At 42.8% G+C, this 23,622-nt stretch overlaps 1 protein-coding gene across 1 annotated transcript in view; it reads right to left on the minus strand.

Annotated features, from left to right (window-relative positions):
- Positions 1-2,848: 2,848 nt before the first annotated feature.
- smad6b (SMAD family member 6b) overlaps positions 2,849-23,622 on the minus strand; it is a 30,060-nt gene continuing 9,286 nt past the window's right edge. The window contains exon 2 of the mRNA XM_029751945.1: positions 2,849-3,492. Within this exon, the coding sequence (XP_029607805.1) occupies positions 2,912-3,492 (581 nt within the window). The 3' untranslated portion in view covers positions 2,849-2,911. The remainder of the gene's footprint in view (positions 3,493-23,622) is intronic.

Consider the following 23,622-nt stretch of genomic DNA (forward strand, 5'->3'; position numbering starts at 1 on the left):
TTACTGTATATAACTAGTAGACTGGTACTGTATATAACTAGTAGACTGGTACTGTAGACTGGTACTGTATATAACTAGTAGACTGGTACTGTATATAACTAGTAGACTGGTACTGTATATAACTAGTAGACTGTTACTGTATATAACTAGTAGACTGGTACTGTATATAACTAGTAGACTGGTAGTGTATATAACTAGTAGACTGGTAGTGTATATAACTAGTAGACTGGTACTGTATATAACTAGTAGACTGGTACTGTATATAACTAGTAGACTGGTACTGTATATAACTAGTAGACTGGTACTGTATATAACTAGTAGACTGGTACTGTATATAACTAGTAGACTGGTACTGTATATAACTAGTAGACTGGTACTGTATATAACTAGTAGACTGGTACTATAACTAGTAGACTGGTACTGTATATAACTAGTAGACTGGTACTGTAAATAACTAGTAGACTGGTACTGTATATAACTAGTAGACTGGTACTGTATATAACTAGTAGACTGGTACTGTATATAACTAGTAGACTGGTACTGTATATAACTAGTAGACTGGTAGTGTATATAACTAGTAGACTGGTAGTGATATAACTAGTAGACTGGTACTATATAACTAGTAGACTGGTACTGTATATAACTAGTAGACTGGTACTGTATATAACTAGTAGACTGGTACTGTATATAACTAGTAGACTGGTACTGTATATAACTAGTAGACTGGTAGTGTATATAACTAGTAGACTGGTACTGTATATAACTAGTAGACTGGTACTGTATATAACTAGTAGACTGGTACTGTATATAACTAGTAGACTGGTACTGTATATAACTAGTAGACTGGTACTGTATATAACTAGTAGACTGGTACTGTATATAACTAGTAGACTGGTACTGTATATAACTAGTAGACTGGTACTGTATATAACTAGTAGACTGGTACTGTAGACTGGTACTGTAGACTGGTACTGTATATAACTAGTAGACTGGTACTGTATATAACTAGTAGACTGGTACTATAACTAGTAGACTGGTACTGTATATAACTAGTAGACTGGTACTGTAGACTGGTATTGTATATAACTAGTAGACTGGTACTGTATATAACTAGTAGACTGGTACTGTATATAACTAGTAGACTGGTACTGTATATAACTAGTAGACTTGTACTGTATATAACTAGGAGACTGGTAGTGTATATAACTAGTAGACTGGTACTGTATATAACTAGTAGACTGGTACTATAACTAGTAGACTGGTACTGTATATAACTAGTAGACTGGTATTGTATATAACTAGTAGACTGGTACTGTATATAACTAGTAGACTGGTACTGTATATAACTAGTAGACTGTTACTGTATATAACTAGTAGACTGGTACTATAACTAGTAGACTGGTACTGTATATAACTAGTAGACTGGTAGTGTATATAACTAGTAGACTGGTACTGTATATAACTAGTAGACTGGTACTGTAGACTGGTATTGTATATAACTAGTAGACTGGTACTGTATATAACTAGTAGACTGGTACTGTATATAACTAGTAGACTGGTACTGTATATAACTAGTAGACTTGTACTGTATATAACTAGGAGACTGGTAGTGTATATAACTAGTAGACTGGTACTGTATATAACTAGTAGACTGGTACTATAACTAGTAGACTGGTACTGTATATAACTAGTAGACTGGTATTGTATATAACTGTTATCTAATAGTAGACTATGATAACTGGTACTGTATATAACTAGTAGACTGGTACTGTATATAACTAGTAGACTGTTACTGTATATAACTAGTAGACTGGTACTATAACTAGTAGACTGGTACTGTATATAACTAGTAGACTGGTAGTGTATATAACTAGTAGACTGGTACTGTATATAACTAGTAGACTGGTACTGTATATAACTAGTAGACTGGTACTGTATATAACTAGTAGACTGGTACTGTATATAACTAGTAGACTGGTACTGTATATAACTAGTAGACTGGTACTGTATATAGCTAGTAGACTGGTACTGTATATAACTAGTAGACTGGTACTGTATATAACTAGTAGACTGGTACTATAACTAGTAGACTGGTAGTGTATATAACTAGTAGACTGGTACTGTATATAACTAGTAGACTGGTACTATAACTAGTAGACTGGTACTGTATATAACTAGTAGACTGGTACTATAACTAGTAGACTGGTACTGTATATAACTAGTAGACTGGTACTGTAGACTGGTACTGTATATAACTAGTAGACTGGTACTGTATATAACTAGTAGACTGGTACTGTATATAACTAGTAGACTGGTACTGTATATAACTAGTAGACTGGTACTGTATATAACTAGTAGACTGGTACTGTATATAACTAGTAGACTGGTACTGTAAATAACTAGTAGACTGGTACTGTATATAACTAGTAGACTGGTACTGTATATAACTAGTAGACTGGTACTGTATATAACTAGTAGACTGGTACTGTATATAACTAGTAGACTGGTACTGTATATAACTAGTAGACTGGTACTGTATATAACTAGTAGACTGGTACTGTATATAACTAGTAGACTGGTACTCTATATAACTAGTAGACTGGTACTGTATATATTGCATGTTCTGTTTCCTTTCTCTAGTCCACACATAAATAACGACATTGTAATGAGTCCGTTTTTACAGTATAATATATATTTATTTACAGTATAATATATATTTATTTACAGTATAATATATTTTTTACTTACAGTATAATATATATGTTTGATATAATATATAAAACTTTATATTAAATCTAGGTAGATGAAATGTGGTATAGTCTCTCTCTCTCTCTCTCTCTCTCTCTCTCATTCTCAATCTCTCTCTCTCTCTCTCTCTCTCTCTCTCTCTCTCTCTCATTCTCTCTCTGTATTATGTGTGGGTGTTGAGCAGTATCTCCAGCCAGCAAGGGCATGATGTAATAAACTGTCTGGAATAACAAGGCCCCCATCCCTTAGCGAAGCTAATTCTGACACTGTTAGGATCATAGGGGCCCTCTAGCATCTCTATAGGGTCTGCATGCTGCAAGCTCCTCAACATGCTGGATCTCTCCCAGTCAAACACTCTAATAGAATATCCTGTCATCACCTTCCTGACAACCAGACTCCTGCTCCCAGGAACATCCAGGGTAGGGGAATTCACAAAGATGGGGTGTTGACTCCGGTTGTAAGCCCACACCCCGTCCGGTTCTTTACTGAGGAGGATACCGTAACCGATTTTGGCGCGCGTGTGCTGGACGGTACTGGAGCGTGGTTGATCCGTGGAACAGAGTTGATGGTTATTGTGGAGGCTGAGCTGGCCCAGACAAAAGCCGGTTCCCTGAGGTAAATCGTAGAAGACAGAGACGGAGGTTTGGTAGACCGGGTAGAGACGCCCCACGCGCTCACGATGTTCCCAGTAGGCCATGTGACACCACTGGCTCTGCTTGGAAACGTCCGGGGACATACTGGCATCTGGAGGAGAGAGAGAGAGAGAGAGAGAGAGAGATCGTGAGAGACAGTTTATTATTTCTGACTTTTGTGACGCCTCTGCTGGTTTGGAAAATGTTTTAAATGCTTTTGTCTGCTGGGCGCTGTCCTCAGATAATCGCATGGTGTGCTTTCGCCGTAAAGCCTTTTTGGAATCTGACAACGCGGTTGGATTAACAAGAAGTTAAGCTTTTAAGTGATGTATGACACTTGTGTGTTCATGAATGTTTAATATTACGATTTTTGTATTTTGAATTTCGTGCTCTGCAATTTCTAGCGCCCCACCTAGCCCAAAGATTAGCGCCCCACCTAGCCCAGAGATTAGCGCCCCACCTAGCCCAAAGAGATTAAACCATACAGGCATCTAGGAGAGATAGAGAGATACATTTATTTATACTATTACACTAGAGCACACGGGTGGGTCTAAACCTGAATGCTGATTGGTTAAAACCACATTCCGGCCAGTGTCTATTCCACAAAGTTACCACCGTCTAAATCTATGACACTAAAATGTCTATATACTCTGTTCCATCTGACTGCGCAATCCACTGTCTCATCAGCCCAGCCAGGCAATTTATATACTTGATCTCCACTATAAAAAGGAACTAGACATTATCTCATATTACTTTTAGATCAACATTTACCCTTTTTTATTTAACCTTTATTTAACTAGGCAAGTCAGTTAAGAACAAATTCTTATTTACAATGACGGCCTACCGGGGAACAGTGGGTTAACTTCCTTGTTCACGGGACAGAACAGATTTTTTCCTTGTCAGCTCAGGGATTCGATCCAACAACCTTTTGGTTACTGGACCAACATTCTAGCCACTAGGCTACCTGCCACCTCTACACTCTAACCACTAGACTACCTGCCACCTCGACACTCTAACCACTAGGCTACCTGCCACCTCGACACTCTAACCACTAGGCTACCTGCCACCTCGACACTCTAACCACTAGGCTACCTGCCACCTCTACACTCTAACCACTAGGCTACCTGCCACCTCTACACTCTAACCACTAGGCAACCTGCCACCTCTACACTCTAACCACTAGGCTACCTGCCTCCTCTACACTCTAACCACTAGGCAACCTGCCACCTCTACACTCTAACCACTAGGCTACCTGCCTCCTCTACACTCTAACCACTAGGCTACCTGCCACCTCTACATTCTAACCACTAGGCTACCTGCCACCTCTACACTCTAACCACTAGGCAACCTGCCACCTCTACACTCTAACCACTAGGCAACCTGCCACCTCTACACTCTAACCACAAGGCTACCTACCTCCTCTACACTCTAACCACTAGACTACAACACTATTACACTACAACACTATATCACTATTACACTACAACACTACAACACTACAACACTATAAAACTATTACACTATAACACTACTACACTATTACACTATTACACTATAACACTATTACACTATTACACTATTACACTATAACACTATAACACTATAACACTACAACACTACTACACTATTACACTATAACACTATAACACTACTACACTATTACACTATAACACTATTACACTATTACACTATAACACTATTACACTATTACACTATTACACTATAATCAAATCAAATTTATTTATATAGCCCTTCGTACATCAGCTGTACAGAAACCCAGCCTAAAACCCCAAACAGCAAGCAATGCATGTGAAAGAAGCACTATAACACTACAACACTACTACACTATTACACTATAACACTATTACACTATAACACTATTACACTATTACACTATAACACTATAACACTATAACACTATTACACTATAACACTACAACACTATTACACTATTACACTATTACACTATTACACTATAACACTACTACACTATTACACTATTACACTACAACACTACAACACTACAACACTATTACACTATTACACTATTACACTATTACACTAGGAGAGACTTGGAAATGTCTGGATACATAATAGCATCTGGGAGGGCAGGAGGGAGGGAGAGAGAGGGAGAGGTAGAGGGGGAGAGAGGGAGGGAGGGAGGGAGAGAGAGAGAGAGAGAGAGGGAGAGGGGGAGGGAGGGAGAGAGAGAGGGGGAGAGGGGGAGGGAGGGAGAGAGAGGTAGAGGGGGAGCAAGGGAGGGAGGGGAGAGAGAGAAAGAGGGAGAGGGGGAGGGAGCGAGAGAGAGAGAGAGAGAGCGAGAGAGAGGGAGAGGAGGAAGGAGGGAGAGAGAGAGGGAGAGGGGGAGGGAGGGAGAGAGAGAGGGAGAGGGGGAGGGAGGGAGAGAGAGAGGGAGAGGGGGAGGGAGGGAGAGAGAGAGGGAGGGGGGAGAGGGGGAGGGAGGGAGAGAGAGAGAGAGAGAGAGCGAGAGAGAGGGAGAGGAGGAAGGAGGGAGAGAGGGAGATGGAGAGGGGGAGGGAGGGAGAGAGAGAGGGAGAGGGGGAGGGAGGGAGAGAGAGAGGGAGGGGGAGAGGGGGAGAGAGGGAGAGAGAGAGAGAGAGAGAGAGAGAGAGAGAGCGAGAGAGAGGGAGAGGAGGAAGGAGGGAGAGATGGAGAGGGAGAGGGGGAGGGAGGGGGAGAGGAGGAAGGAGGGAGAGAGAGATGCAAACTTAAGATGTACTGTGGAGTAGTACAGTGAGTGAACACATGTAATTAGTCCCTATAGAATCACTCCCCGGACCCCAGCATCGTTAGCGACACGCTCTAACCAACTGAGCCACACAGGACCATATTAATATACCATGTACCATACATACCATATTAATATACCATATACCATACATACCATATTAATATACCATGTACCATACATACCATATTAATATACCATATACCATACATACCATATTAATATACCATGTACCATACATACCATATTAATATACCATATACCATACATACCATATTAATATACCATGTACCATACATACCATATTAACATACCATACATACCATATTAATATACCATATACCATACATACCATATTAATATACCATACATACCATATTAATATACCATGTACCATACATACCATATTAATATACCATACATACCATATTAATATACCATGTACCATACATACCATATTAATATACCATATACCATACATACCATATTAATATACCATGTACCATACATACCATATTAATATACCATATACCATACATACCATATTAATATACCATGTACCATACATACCATATTAATATACCATATACCATACATACCATATTAATATACCATATACCATACATACCATATTAATATACCATATACCATACATACCATATTAATATACCATATACCATACATACCATATTAATATACCATATACCATACATACCATATTAATATACCATATACCATACATACCATATTAATATACCATATACCATACATACCATATTAATATACCATACATACCATATTAATATACCATACATACCCTATTAATATACCATATACCATACATACCATATTAATATACCATATACCATACATACCATATTAATATACCATACATACCATATTAATATACCATACATAACATATTAATATACCATATACCATACATACCATATTAATATACCATATACCATACATACCATATTAATATACCATACATACCATATTAATATACCATACATACCATATTAATATACCATACATACCATATTAATATACCATATACCATACATACCATATTAATATACCATATACCATACATACCATATTAATATACCATACATACCATATTAATATACCATACATACCATATTAATATACCATACATACCATATTATTATACCATATACCATATTAATACATACCATATTAATATACCATACATACCATATTAATACATACCATATTAATATACCATAATCTATAATCCAAAAAGGAAGGATGAAGTTTAAAGTGTCTTCAGCAGTTGTCTTCCTATAAATACATACAGGAGGTATTGTATTGACATCTAAGCTTAGTAGACATTCACCCCCCCCCCCCCCCCCCGTCTCCCGGCAGAGCAGAGCGTTCAGCTCCCTGACAACCTATCAGCAGCCGGTGACCCCTAGGCCTTCACGCCATCAACACACATTAACTCTCACGCAGAGTGATGTCATTATTTTGCTTCAGAGCCTCTCTTGGCACCGGGGATTTAAAAAGGGGCGGCAGCGGCTCTGTTTTGCCCTGCTTTCCCTCTGCTTCTCCTCTCTCTTCTGCTCACACAGCTTAATGACACCTCACACTCCCTAGCCCTCCATTAGCACACATCCTGCAAGGTGGTGCAGAGCAGAGGGAGAACACTGAACAGCAGAGGGAGAACGGGGAACAGCAGAGGTAGAACACTGAACAGCAGAGGGAGAACACTGAACAGCAGAGGGAGAACGGGGAACAGCAGAGGGAGAACGGGGAACAGCAGAGGAACAGCAGAGGGAGAACGGGGAACAGCAGAGGTAGAACACTGAACAGCAGAGGGAGAACGGGGAACAGCAGAGGGAGAACGGGGAACAGCAGAGGTAGAACACTGAACAGCAGAGGGAGAACGGGGAACAGCAGAGGGAGAACACTGAACAGCAGAGGTAGAACACTGAACAGCAGAGGGAGAACACTGAACAGCAGAGGTAGAACACTGAACAGCAGAGGTAGAACACTGAACAGCAGAGGTAGAACACTGAACAGCAGAGGTAGAACACTGAACAGCAGAGGGAGAACACTGAACAGCAGAGGGAGAACACTGAACAGCAGAGGGAGAACGGGGAACAGCAGAGGGAGAACACTGAACAGCAGAGGGAGAACACTGAACAGCAGAGGGAGAACACTGAACAGCAGAGGGAAAACACTGAACAGCAGAGGGAGAACACTGAACAGCAGAGGGAGAACACTGAACAGCAGAGGGAGAACACTGAACAGCAGAGGGAGAACACTGAACAGCAGAGGTAGAACACTGAAGAGCAGAGGGAGAACGGGGAACAGCAGAGGTAGAACGGGGAACAGCAGAGGGAGAACGGGGAACAGCAGAGGGAGAACACTGAACAGCAGAGGTAGAACACTGAACAGCAGAGGTAGAACACTGAACAGCAGAGGGAGAACACTGAACAGCAGAGGTAGAACACTGAACAGCAGAGGTAGAACGGGGAACAGCAGAGGTAGAACACTGAACAGCAGAGGTAGAACACTGACCAGCAGAGGTAGAACACTGAACAGCAGAGGGAGAACACTGAACAGCAGAGGTAGAACACTGAACAGCAAAGGTAGAACGAGGAACAGCAGAGGTAGAACACTGAACAGCAGAGGGAGAACACTGAACAGCAGAGGGAGAACACTGAACAGCAGAGGGAGAACACTGAACAGCAGAGGTAGAACACTGAACAGCAGAGGTAGAACACTGAACAGCAGAGGTAGAACACTGAACAGCAGAGGGAGAACACTGAACAGCAGAGGGAGAACGGGGAACAGCAGAGGTAGAACGAGGAACCGCAGAGGTAGAACACTGAACAGCAGAGGTAGAACACTGAACAGCAGAGGTAGAACACTGAACAGCAGAGGGAGAACACTGAACAGCAGAGGGAGAATGGGGAACAGCAGAGGTAGAAAGAGGAACAGCAGAGGGAGAACACTGAACAGCAGAGGGAGAACACTGAACAGCAGAGGTAGAACACTGAACAGCAGAGGGAGAACACTGAACAGCAGAGGGAGAACACTGAACAGCAGAGGTAGAACACTGAACAGCAGAGGGAGAACGGGGAACAGCAGAGGGAGAACGGGGAACAGCAGAGGGAGAACGGGGAACAGCAGAGGGAGAACACTGAACAGCAGAGGTAGAACACTGAACAGCAGAGGTAGAACAGGGAACAGCAGAGGGAGAACACTGAACAGCAGAGGGAGAACACTGAACAGCAGAGGGAGAACACTGAACAGCAGAGGGAGAACACTGAACAGCAGAGGAAGAACACTGAACAGCAGAGGGAGAACACTGAACAGCAGAGGGAGAACACTGAACAGCAGAGGGAGAACACTGAACAGCAGAGGGAGAACACTGAACAGCAGAGGGAGAACGGGGAACAGCAGAGGTAGAACACTGAACAGCAGAGGGAGAACACTGAACAGCAGAGGGAGAAAACTGAACAGCAGAGGGAGAACACTGAACAGCAGAGGGAGAACGGGGAACAGCAGCAATTGCTCCCCGAGTTTCACTAAACTACTTCCTTTTCCTCTACAGACCAGATCGGCACAAAAAAGCCTGGTGGTTAGAGGCATACTGTGTTGGGAAAGAGAGAGCAAGGGAGAGAGAGAGAGAGAGAGAGAGAGAGAGAGAGAGAGAGAGAGAGAGAGAGAGAGAGAGAGAGAGAGAGAGAGAGAGAGAGAGGAGAGAGAGGAGAGAGAGAGAGAGAGAGAGGGCTCTATTTAACTGAATGTAGACCTATCCTATCTTTGCTAAATATGTTAACATGAACCTGTTTGCAGTCCACATTGTTAACGTAATTGTAAAGCTTCAATATGGAAATATATAACTTACACAGCATTCCCACTGATATAGGGGCTAGGCCTAAACAGCATTCCCACTGATATAGGGGCTAGGCCTACACAGCATTCCCACTGATATAGGGACTAGGACTACACAGCATTCCCACTGATATAGGGACTAGGACTACACAGCATTCCCACTGATATAGGGACTAGGCCTACACAGCATTCCCACTGATATAGGGGCTAGGCCTACACAGCATTCCCACTGATATAGGGGCTAGGCCCTACACAGCATTCCCACTGATATAGGGGCTAGGCCCTACACAGCATTCCCACTGATATAGGGGCTAGGCCTACACAGCATTCCCACTGATATAGGGACTAGGCCTACACAGCATTCCCACTGATATAGGGGTTAGGCCTACACAGCATTCCCATTGATATAGGGGCTAGGTCTACACAGCATTCCCAATGATATAGGCCTACACAGCATTCCCACTGATATAGGGACTAGGCCTACACAGCATTCCCACTGATATAGGGGTTAGGCCTACACAGCATTCCCACTGATATAGGGGCTAGGCCTACACAGCATTCCCACTGATATAGGGGCTAGGCCCTACACAGCATTCCCACCGATATAGGGGCTAGGCCTACACAGCATTCCCACTGATATAGGGGCTAGGCCTACACAGCATTCCCACTAATATAGGGGCTAGGCCTACACAGCATTCCCACTGATATAGGGGCTAGGTCTACACAGCATTCCCACTGATATAGGGGCTAGGCCTACACAGCATTCCCATTAATATAGGGGCTAGGCCTACACAGCATTCCCACTGATATAGGCCTACACAGCATTCCCACTGATATAGGGACTTGGACTACACAGCATTCCCACTGATATAGGGGCTAGGCCTACACAGCATTCCCACTGATATAGGGGCTAGGCCCTACACAGCATTCCCACTGATATAGGGGCTAGGCCCTACACAGCATTCCCACTGATATAGGGGCTAGGCCTACACAGCATTCCCACTGATATAGGGGCTAGGCCCTACACAGCATTCCCACTGATATAGGGGCTAGGCCTACACAGCATTCCCACTGATATAGGGGCTAGGCTCTACACAGCATTCCCACTGATATAGGGGCTAGGCCTACACAGCATTCCCACTGATATAGGGGCTAGGTCTACACAGCATTCCCACTGATATAGGGGCTAGGCCTACACAGCATTCCCACTGATATAGGGGCTAGGCCTACACAGCATTCCTACTGATATATGGACTAGGCCCTACACAGCATTCCCACTGATATAGGGGCTAGGCCCTACACAGCATTCCCATTGATATAGGCCCTCACAGTATTCCCATTGATATAGGCCTACACAGCATTCTAGGCCTACTGTAAATTGCATTATGGCTGAGCATGGACATGCCAAACATTGTCAATAAACAAGAATACAGTAATTATTGACAAACACATAAAAAGAGAGCGAATAAGTTTAATCAAATTCTAAACAAAACGAAACAACAACTTGTTTTAAATACTGTCATATTTAGAGGCACCATAATTTCTCCCCGTGGTCATATAATATTACAACAACATGGACTATACAGGGTTTTACAGTATACAGTGGGGGGAAAAAGTATTTGATCCCCTGCTGATTTTGTACGTTTGCCCACTGACAAAGAAATGATCAGTCTATAATTTTAATGGTAGGTTTATTTGAGCAGTGAGAGATAGAATAACAACAAAAATATCGAGAAAAACACATGTCAAAAATGTTATAAACTGATTTGCATTTTAATGAGGGAAATAAGTATTTGACCCCCTCTCAATCAGAAAGATTTCTCTCTCCCAGGTGTCTTTTATACAGGTAACGAGCTGAGATTAGGAGCACACTCTTAAAGGGAGTGCTCCTAATCTCAGTTTGTTACCTTTATAAAAGACCCCTGTCCACAGAAGAAATCAATCAATCAGATTCCAAACTCTCCACTATGGCCAAGACCAAAGAGCTCTCCAAGGATGTCAGGGACAAGATTGTAGACCTACACAAGGCTGGAATGGGCTACAAGACCATCGCCAAGCAGCTTGGTGAGAAGGTGACAACATTTAGTGCGATTATTCGCAAATGGAAGAAACACAAAAGAACTGTCAATCTCCCTCGGCCTGGGGCTCCATGCAAGATCTCACCTCGTGGAGTTGCAATGATCATGGAGGTAGAAACATTATGCTTTGGGGGTGTTTTTCTGCTAAGGGGACAGGACAACTTCACCGCATCATTTGACGGGGCCATGTACTGTCAAATCTTGGGTGAGAACCTCCTTCCCTCAGCCAGGGCATTGAAAATGGGTCGTGGATGGGTATTCCAGCATGACAATGATCCAAAACACACGGCCAAGGCAACAAAGGAGTGGCTCAAGAAGAAGCACATTAAGGTCCTGGAGTGGCCTAGCCAGTCTCCAGACCTTAATCCCATAGAAAAGCTGTGGAGGGAGCTGAAGGTTCGAGTTGCCAAACGTCAGCCACGAAACCTTAATGACTTGGAGAAGATCTGCAAAGAGGAGTGGGACAAAATCCCTCCTGAGATGTGTGCAAACCTGGTGGCCAACTACAAGAAACGTCTGACCTCTGTGATTGCCAACAAGGGTTTTGCCACCAAGTACTAAGTCATGTTTTGCAGAGGGGTCAAATACTTATTTCCCTCATTAAAATGCAAATCATTTTATAACATTTTTGACATGCGTTTTTCTGGATTTCTCCAGAAGTTGAATTGCATTCTCACCACAGACGTTGTCACCATTAAACCAAGAAGGTGAATCATTGTAATAAGTTTGATTCACCATCCTGGTTATAATTAAAACCATTTTAATAAGTTTGGTTTTAATAAAGACTGTATACAGTTGAAGTCGGAAGTTTACATACACCTTAGCCAAATACATTTAAACTCAGTTTTTCACAATTCCTGACATTTAATCCTAGTAAAAATTCCCTGTCTTAGGTCAGTTAGGATCACCACTTTATTTTAAGAATGTGAAATGTCAGAATAATAGTAGAGAGAATGATTCATTTCAGCTTTTATTTATTTCATCACATTCCCAGTTGGTCAGAAGTTTACATACACTCAATTAGTATTTGGTAGCGTTGCCTTTAAATTGTTTAACTTGGGTGAAACGTTTCGGGTAGCCTTCCACAAGCTTCCCACAATAAGTTGGGTGACTTTTGGCCCATTCCTCCTGACAGAGCTGGTGTAACTGAGTCAGGTTTGTTGGCCTCCTTGCTCGCACACGCTTTTTCAGTTCTGCCCACAAGTATCTATAGGATTGAGGTGAGGGCTTTGTGATTGCCACTCCAATACCTTGACTTTGTTGTCCTTAAACAGCGGTTGACATGCTTCGAAGTACGGTAACATTAAAAATGAAATGAAATATTTAGAAATCTTTTGTCACGAAATGCGCCATGCGCGTGACCGTTATTTACCATTGGGATAGTGTCTAGAACGCACGAACAAAATGTCGCTGTTGGAACATAACTATGGATTATTTTGGACCAAACCAACATTTGTTATTGAAGTAGAAGTCCTGGGAGTGCATTCTGACGAAGAACAGGAAAGGTAATCAAACTTTTCTAATAGTAAATCTGACTTTGGTGAAGGCTAAACTTGGTGGGTGTCTAAATAGCTAGCCCTGTGATGCCGGGCTATCTACTTAGAATATTGCAAAATGTGCTTTCACCGAAAAGCTATTTTAAAATCGTATATATCGAGTGCATAGAGGAGTAATGTATCTATAATTCTTAAAATAATTGTTATGCTTTTTGTGAACGTTTATCGTGAGTAATTTAGTAAATTGTTAGTAAATTTGCCGGAAGTTTGCGGGGGGTATGCTAGTTCTGAACGTCACATGCTAATGTAAAAAGCTGGTTTTTGATATAAATATGAACTTGATTGAACAAAACATGCATGTATTGTATAACAATGTCCTAGGTGTGTCATCTGATGAAGATCATCAAAGGTTAGTGCTGCATTTAGCTGTCTTCTGGGTTTTTGTGACATTATATGCTTGCTTGAAAAATGGGTGTCTGATTATTTCTGGCTGGGTACTCTGCTGACATAATCTAATGTTTTGCTTTCGTTGTAAAGCCTTTTTGAAATCGGACAGTGTGGTTAGATTAACGAGAGACTTGTCTTTAAATAGCTGTAAAATAGTCATATGTTTGAGAAATTGAAGTAATAGCATTTCAAAGGTATTTGAAAATCGCGCCACAGGATTCAACTGGCTGTTACGTAGGTGGGACGAATTCGTCCCGCCGGTCCTAGAGAGGTTAAGCCACAACTTTGGAAGTATGCTTGGGGTAATTGTCCATTTGGAAGACCCATTTGCGACCAAGCTTTAACTTCCTGACTGATATCTTGAGATGTTGCTTCAATATATCCACATAATTTTCCAACCTCATGATGCCATCTATTTTGTGAAGTGCACCAGTCCCTCCCGCAGCCAAGAACCCCACAACATGATGCTGCCACCCCCGTGCTTAATGGTTGGGATGGTGTTCTTTGGCTTGCAAGCCTCCCCCTTTTTCCTCCAAACATAACAATGGTCATTATTACCAAACAGTTCTATTTTTGTTTCATCAGACCAGAGGACGTTTCTCCGAAAAGTACGATCTTTGTCCACATGTGCAGTTGCAAACCGTAGTCTGGCTTTTTTATGGCGGTTTTGGAGCAGTGGCTTCTTCCTTGCTGAGCGGCCTTTCAGGTTATGTCGATATAGGACTCATTTTACTGTGGATATAGATACTTTTTTACCTGTTTCCTCCAGCATCTTTACAAGGTCCTTTGCTGTTGTTCTGGGATTGATTTGCACTTTTCACACCAAAGTACGTTCATCTCTAGGAGACAGAATGCGTCTCCTTCCTGAACGGTATGACGGCTGTGTGGTCCCATGGTGTTTATACTTGCGTACTATTGTTTGTACAGATGAACATGGTGCCTCCGGGCATTTGGAAATTGCTCCCAAGGATGAACCCGACTTGTGGAGGTCTACAATTTTTTTTCTGAGGTCTTGGCTGTTTTCTTTTGATTTTCCCATGATGTCAAGCAAAGAGGCACTGAGTTTGAAGGTAGGCCTTGAAATACATCCACAGGTATACCTCCAATTGACTCAAATGATGTCAATTAGGCTATCAGAAGCTTCTAAAGCCATGACATCATTTTCTGGAATGTTCCAAGTTGTTTAAAGGCACAGTCAACTTAGTGTATGTAAACTTCTGACCCACTAGAATTGTGATACAGTGAATTATAAGTGAAATAATCTGTCTGTAAACAATTGTTGGAAAAATGACTTGTGTCATGCACAAAGTAGATGTCCTAACCGACTTGCCAAAACAATAGTTTGTTAACAAGAAATTTGTGGAGTGGTTGAAAAACAAGTTTTAATGACTCCAACCTAAGTGTATGTGAACTTCTGACTTCAACTGTACATAATATGACATTTGAAATGTATTTTTTTATTTTGGAACTTTGTGTAATGTTTACTGTTAATCTTTTATTGTTTACTTCACTTTAGTTTATTATCTATTTCACTTGCGTTGGTAATGTTAACATATGTTTCCTATGCCGATAAAGCCCTTTAAATTGAATTAAGAGAATGACAGAGAGAGAAACCACTTCCTCCTGCCAAATATATGACCATATTAGAGACACATATTTCCCCTCAGATTACACAGATCCACAAAGAATTCAAAAACAAATCCCAATTTTGATAAACTCCCATATCTACTGGGTGAAATACCAGGGTGCCATCACAGCAGCAAGATGTGTGACCTGTTGCCACGGTGAAGAACAAACACCATTGTAAATACAACCCATATTTATGTTGATTCCCTTTTGTACTTTAACTATTTAGTATTACTTTTGGAATTTTTGTGAGTGTAATGTTTACTATTAATTTACATTTTTTCTTTAACTTTGTTTATTATCTACTTCACTTGCTTTGGCAATGTTAACATATGTTTCCCATGACAATAAAGCCCTTAAATTGATTCTGCATTGTTGTTCTGTCTTGAAAATGGCCCAATGGAACTGAATGCCCTCTAGATGAGATGGCCCAATGGAACTGAATGCCCTCTAGATGAGATGGCCCATTGGAACTGAATGCCCTCTAGATGAGATGGCCCAATGGAACTGAGATCAGATGGGACATCTACCATATTACTTACACCTATCCAAGCAGTACTTTCAGATCTACACAAGTGCCGAAGAAGAAAGAGGAAAGAATGTTTCTGACCACGGCTCAGGGCTTTTGGTCAGTAACTGATTCACTTTGCATCCACATTTCAGCTAACCCCCCCCCCCCCACCCCACCCCACACACACCCATACAGAAACCACAGACATTCCCAGCTCTCAGTAATATCCAGTCTGATATAACAACATCTCTCAGTAATGTCCTGTCTGATATAACAACAGCTCTCAGTAATGTCCTGTCTGATATAACAACAGCTCTCAGTAATGTCCTGTCTGATATAACAACAGCTCTCAGTAATGTCCTGTCTGATATAACAACAGCTCTCAGTAATGTCCTGTCTGATATAACAACATCTCAGTGCTACCAGAAGTCTGTACTTCCTGTTGAATGTGGAACGAGGGAGAGCCCGGTTTGTTGTTTTGGAAAGTTTGTTGTTTTGGAAAGTCTATAGAAAAATGTTGGTTACTAGCTAGCTACCTTTTGAGTTTGGATCCCGCGACGCGGTCGGCATCAGTTGTTGGGACTGATCCTATCTGTCCAGTGATCCTGCCGACCAAGGTCGGGTCTGAGGACCTGCTTGGCGTAGCAGTTAGCCTAGCTGCTAGCTAGCTACCTATCAAGCTAGCGGGGTTTTCTTGAGGGCTTGAACGCAGCTTGCGATGCGGATACCCATTGTGGCTGAGACCGTGGATAGTCCTGGGCTTGTGGCTGTCTAGATCCCTTCTGTTTGTTTCTGTTGTTGTTGTTTCAAGACAGAACAACATTGCACAATCTCCATATGAGACAAAGTTTGAGGACAAAGTGAGGGAAAAGATCTCTGAGAAATTGAAGATGGACGACAGGAAGATTGAGGTGGAGCGCGCCCACAGAACTGTAATAACACCCACCACCGACCCAGGTGACAGGCCCAGGCTGGTAATGGTCAAGTTCTTGAGGTTCAAGGACAAGGTAGCTGTTCTGGAAAGAGCCAAGAACTTGAGAAGAACGTATATCTTCCTCAGACACGAACGGATTATTTTTATATATATATTATTTTTTTATTTATACATTTTTTACTTTAACCCTTTTTTCTCCCCAATTCCGTGGTTTCCAATTGGTAGTTACAGTCTTGTCTCTGCAACTCCCGTACGAACTCAGGAGAGGAAAAGTTTGAGAGCCATGCCAGCCAAGCGAATCACAACCCAGCCAAGCTTCTTGACACAATGGCCGCATAACCCGGAAGCCAGCTGAACCAATGTGTCAGAGGAAACACGTACACCTGGTGACTGTGTCAGCGTGCATTGCACCCAGCCCGCCACAGGAGTCGCGAGAGCGCAATGGGACAAGAACATCCCTGCCGGCCAATTGTGCGCTGCCCTGTGGGTCTCCCAGTTGCGGGCGCTGGACGCGAACCAGGATCTCTAGTGGCACAGCTAGCACTGTGATGCAGTGCCTTAGACCACTGCGCCACTCGGTAGGCCACCAACTGATTCTACATGGACCCCAAAAGGGTTCTACCTGCAACCAAAATCGGTTCAAAGGGTTCTCCTATGGGGACTGCTAAAAGTATATATTTTTTCTCTTGCTTTATTTGCTCTTTTCCATATTATATCTATCTCTGATAAGCTATTCAAAATGGGCTGAAAATAGCTCATATTAATATATGTAGCTTAAGAAATAAGGTTCATGAAATCAATAACTTGCTAACATCAGATAACATTCATATATTAGCCATTTCTGAGACTCACTATGATAATTAATTTGATGAAACATCAGTAGCAATACAAGGATATAACATCTATAGAAGAGACAGGAATGCTTATGGGGGAGGTGTTGCTGTATATATTCAGAGCCATATCCCTGTAATACTTAGAGAAGATCTTATGCCAAGTGTTATTGAAGTGTTGTGGTTGCAGGTTTACTTGGCACATCTTAAAGCCTTTTCTTTTGGGGTGTTGCTATAGGCCACCAAGTGTTAACAGTCAATATCTAAATAATATGTGTGAAATGCTTGATAGTGTATGTGATGTAAACAGAGAGGTCTACTTTCTGGGGGACCTGAATATCGACTGGTTTTCATCAAGCTGTCTGCTCAAGAGGAAGCTTCTCACTGTAACCAGTGGCTGTAATCTGGTTCAGGTTATTAATCAACCTACCAGGGTGTTTACAAAACACTACAGGAACAAGATCATCCACATGTATCAATCACATTTTTACTAATACTGTAGAACTTTGTTCTGAAGCTGTATCCGTACCCATTGGATGCAGTGATCACAGTATAGTGGCTATATCCAGGAAAGCCAAAGTTCCAACAGCTGGGCCTAAAATAGTTTATAATTTTGCTGTGAATCTTATGTGGATGATGTTAAAAATATTTGTTGTTCTGATGTGATTAATGAGGAGCATCCAGATGCTGCACTTCCTGAATTTATGAAATTGCTTCTTCCAATTATTGATAAACATGCACCTGTTAAGAAACAGACTGTTAGAACTGTTAAGGCTCCATGGATTGATGAGGAATTGAAAAAGTGTATGGTTGAAAGAGACGGGGCAAAAGGAGTGGCTAATAAGTCTGGCTGCACATCTGACTGGCTGACTTACTGCAAATTGAGAAATGATGTGACTAAACTCAACAAAAAGAAGAAGAAACTCTATTATGAAGCCAAGATCAATGATATAAAGAATGATGGAAAAAACGTTGAATTCAATTACGGGCAGAAAAACTAATTCAACTCCATCTTTCATCCAATCAGATGGCTTATTCATCACAAAACCATTAGATTTTTCCAATTATTTTAATGATTATTTCATTGTCAAAGTGGGCAAACTTAGGCAGGAAATGCTCACGACAAACAGTGATCAATTATATTCATGTATAAAAAAACAAATAATGAAAGAAAAGCAGTGCAAGTTTGAATTGTGTAAAGTTAGTGTGGGAGAGGTGGAAAAAGTATTGTTAACGATCAATAATGACAAACCTCCTGGCAATGACAACTTAGTCGGAAAGCTACTGAGGATGGTAGCTGACTCTATAGACACTCCTATCTGTCATATCTTTAATCTGAGCCTAGAGGAATGTCTTTGTCCTCAGGCCTGGAGGGAAGCCAGAGTCATTCCGCTACCCAAGAGTGGTAAAGCTGCCTTTACTGGTTCTAACAGCAGACCTATCAGCTGCCAGCTCTTAGCAAACTGTTGGAAAAAATTGTGTTTGACCAAATACAATGCTATTTCTCTGTAAACAAATTAACAACAGACTTTCAGCATGCTTATAGAGAAGGGCACTCAACATGTACAGCACTGACACAAATTACTGATGATTGGTTGTAAGAAATTGATAATAATAAGATTGTAGGAGCTGTACTCGTAGATTTCAGTGCAGCCTTTTGATATTATTGACCATAACCTGTTATTGAGGAAACATATGTGTTATGGCTTTTCAACCTCTGCCATATCGTGGATTCATAGCTATCCATCTAATAGAACTCAGAGGGTTTCCTTTAATGAAAGCTTTTCTAATGTCAAACATGTAAATTGTGGTGTACCGCAGGGCAGCTCTCTAGGCCCTCTACTCTTTTCTATTTTTACCAATGACCTGCCACTGGCATTAAACAAAGCATGTGTGTCCATGTACGCTGATGATTCAACCATATACCCATCAGCAACCACAGCTAATGAAGTCACTGAAACCCTTAACAAAGAGTTGCAGTCTGTTTTGAAATGAGTGGCCATTAATATAGTGGTCCTGAACTAAGTTCTAGACCTCAGCTGAATCTGGTAATGAATGGTGTGGCTGTTGAGCAAGTTGAAGAGACTAAATTACTTGATGTTACCTTAGATTGTAAACTCTCATGGTCAAAACATATACATTCAATGGTTGTAAAGATGGGGAGAGGTCTGCTGAGATGCTCTGCTTTTTTGACACCACACTCCACAAAGCAAGTTCTGCAGGCTCTAGTTTTGTCTAATCTTGATTATTGTCCAGTCATATGATCAAGTGTTGCTAAGAAAGACATTGTTAAGATGTAGCTGGTCCAGAAAAGAGCACGTCTTGCTCATCATTGTAATCAAAGGGATAATATTAATACTATGCATGCCATTCTTTCTTGGCTAAGACTTGAGGAAAGACTAACTGTGTCACTTCGTGTTTTTTATAAGAAACATTCATGTGTTGGAAATTCCAAATTGTTTGCATAGTCAACATACACACAGCACTGACACACACACTTACCCCACCAGACATGCCACCGGGGGTCTTTTCAAGGTCCCTAAGTTGAGACCAAATTCAAGGAAACATACAGTATTATACAGAGCCATGAGTGCATGGAACTTCCTTCCATCTTGGGGTGACAAGTAGCCTAGAGCGTTGGACTTGTAACCGAAAGGTTGCAAGATCGAATCCCCGAGCTGACAAGGTAAAAATCTGTCGTTCTGCCCCTGAACAAGGCAGTTAACCCACTGTTCCCTGGTAGGCCGTCGTTGAAAATAAGAATTTGTTCTTAACTGACTTGCCTAGTTAAATAAATAAATCTTACATAGCGAAAGTGAACAGAGGTTTCAAAAGACAAATAAAGCAACACCTCACCTCCTACTTGTGTAACTGACACACACACACCTCATGTTTTTAAATGTCAAGTATTTTGTCTGTAATGTATTTTTCGTTACGCATCGGACCCTAGTAAGACAGCTGTTGCCATTGGCTTGGGCTAATGGGGATCCCCCAGGAAGACTAGCTGTTGCCATTGGCTTGGGCTAATGGGGATCCCCCAGGAAGACTAGCTGTTGCCATTGGCTTGGGCTAATGGGGATCCCCCAGGAAGACTAGCTGTTGCCATTGGCTTGGGCTAATGGGGATCCCCCAGGAAGACTAGCTGTTTCCATTGGCTTGGGCTAATGGGGATCCCCCAGGAAGACTAGCTGTTGCCATTGGCTTGGGCTAATGGGGATCCCCAGGAAGACTAGCTGTTGCCATTGGCTTGGGCTAATGGGGATCCCCCAGGAAGACTAGCTGTTGCCATTGGCTTGGGCTAATGGGGATCCCCAGGAAGACTAGCTGTTGCCATTGGCTTGGGCTAATGGGGATCCCCCAGGAAGACTAGCTGTTGCCATTGGCTTGGGCTAATGGGGATCCCCAGGAAGACTAGCTGTCTCCATTGGTGTGGGCTAATGGGGATCCCCAGGAAGACTAGCTGCCTCCATTGGTGTGGGCTAATGGGGATCCTCCAGGAAGACTAGCTGTCTCCATTGGTGTGGGCTAATGGGGATCCCCCAGGAAGACTAGCTGTCTCCATTGGTGTGGGCTAATGGGGATCCCCAGTAAGACTAGCTGTCTCCATTGGTGTTTGGCTAATGGGGATCCCCAGGAAGACTAGCTGTCTCCATTGGTGTGAGCTAATGGGGATCCCCAGGAAGACTAGCTGTCTCCATTGGTGTGGGATAATGGGGATCCCCCAGTAAGACTAGCTGTCTCCATTGGTGTGGGCTAATGGGGATCCCCCAGTAAGACTAGCTGTCTCCATTGGTGTGGGCTAATGGGGATCCCCAGGAAGACTAGCTGTCTCCATTGGTGTGGGCTAATGGGGATCCCCAGGAAGACTAGCTGTCTCCATTGGTGTGGGCTAATGGGGATCCCCCAGGAAGACTAGCTGTCTCCATTGGTGTGGGCTAATGGGGATCCCCAGGAAGACTAGCTGTCTCCATTGGTGTGGGATAATGGGGATCCCCCAGGAAGACTAGCTGTTTCCATTGGTGTGGGCTAATGGGGATCCCCCAGGAAGACTAGCTGTTGCCATTGGCTTGGGCTAATGGGGATCCCCCAGGAAGACTAGCTGTTGCCATTGGCTTGGGCTAATGGGGATCCCCAGGAAGACTAGCTGTTGCCATTGGCTTGGGCTAATGGGGATCCCCAGGAAGACTAGCTGCCTCCATTGGTGTGGGCTAATGGGGATCCCCCAGGAAGACTAGCTGTCTCCATTGGTGTGGGCTAATGGGGATCCCCCAGGAAGACTAGCCGTTGCCATTGGCTTGGGCTAATGGGGATCCCCAGGAAGACTAGCTGTCTCCATTGGTGTGGGCTAATGGGGATCCCCAGGAAGACTAGCTGCCTCCATTGGTGTGGGCTAATGGGGATCCTCCAGGAAGACTAGCTGTCTCCATTGGTGTGGGCTAATGGGGATCCCCCAGGAAGACTAGCTGTCTCCATTGGTGTGGGCTAATGGGGATCCCCAGTAAGACTAGCTGTCTCCATTGGTGTTTGGCTAATGGGGATCCCCAGGAAGACTAGCTGTCTCCATTGGTGTGAGCTAATGGGGATCCCCAGGAAGACTAGCTGTCTCCATTGGTGTGGGATAATGGGGATCCCCCAGTAAGACTAGCTGTCTCCATTGGTGTGGGCTAATGGGGATCCCCCAGTAAGACTAGCTGTCTCCATTGGTGTGGGCTAATGGGGATCCCCAGGAAGACTAGCTGTCTCCATTGGTGTGGGCTAATGGGGATCCCCAGGAAGACTAGCTGTCTCCATTGGTGTGGGCTAATGGGGATCCCCCAGGAAGACTAGCTGTCTCCATTGGTGTGGGCTAATGGGGATCCCCAGGAAGACTAGCTGTCTCCATTGGTGTGGGCTAATGGGGATCCCCAGGAAGACTAGCTGTCTCCATTGGTGTGGGATAATGGGGATCCCCCAGGAAGACTAGCTGTCTCCATTGGTGTGGGCTAATGGGGATCCCCCAGTAAGACTAGCTGTCTCCATTGGTGTGGGCTAATGGGGATCCCCCAGGAAGACTAGCTGTCTCCATTGGTGTGGGCTAATGAGGATCCCCAGTAAGACTAGCTGTCTCCATTGGTGTGGGCTAATGGGGATCCCCAGGAAGACTAGCTGTCTCCATTGGTGTGGGCTAATGGGGATCCCCAGGAAGACTAGCTGTCTCCATTGGAGTGGGCTAATGGGGATCCCCAGGAAGACTATCTGTCTCCATTGGTGTCGGCTAATGCGGATCCCCAGGAAGACTAGCTGTTGCCATTGGCTTGGGTTAATGAGGATCCTAATCAAATCAAATAAATTCCAGCAACACAAGAGCATCGGCTGCTCTTTACAAATGAATGAGAATCTCTGTCATCTGCAATGCACAAATTCAATGCATCTGTAAATAACGACTATTTTGATCATGTTTTACAATCTAGTTAAAGAACAACACAGGTCGATGTCATCTGAAGCTTTGTGTAACAGAATATGTTTAGAAGATAGATGACTGATTAAAACATTAGTCTTTAACACATGGTTCTGAAAGCAGAGATTTGCTATGTATAGTATTTCACTTTAAATTCTGCTAATAGGCATTAAATGGACAATGTTTGGTAACATTGGGTTTGCTTGGTTAATTGACTAATCAATCAGCTAGCTAGCCAACAGTTGGCTGATCTCGGAT

Source organism: Salmo trutta, chromosome 4 (assembly GCF_901001165.1).
Source record: "Salmo trutta chromosome 4, fSalTru1.1, whole genome shotgun sequence".
Classification (NCBI taxonomy): Eukaryota; Metazoa; Chordata; class Actinopteri; order Salmoniformes; family Salmonidae; genus Salmo; species Salmo trutta.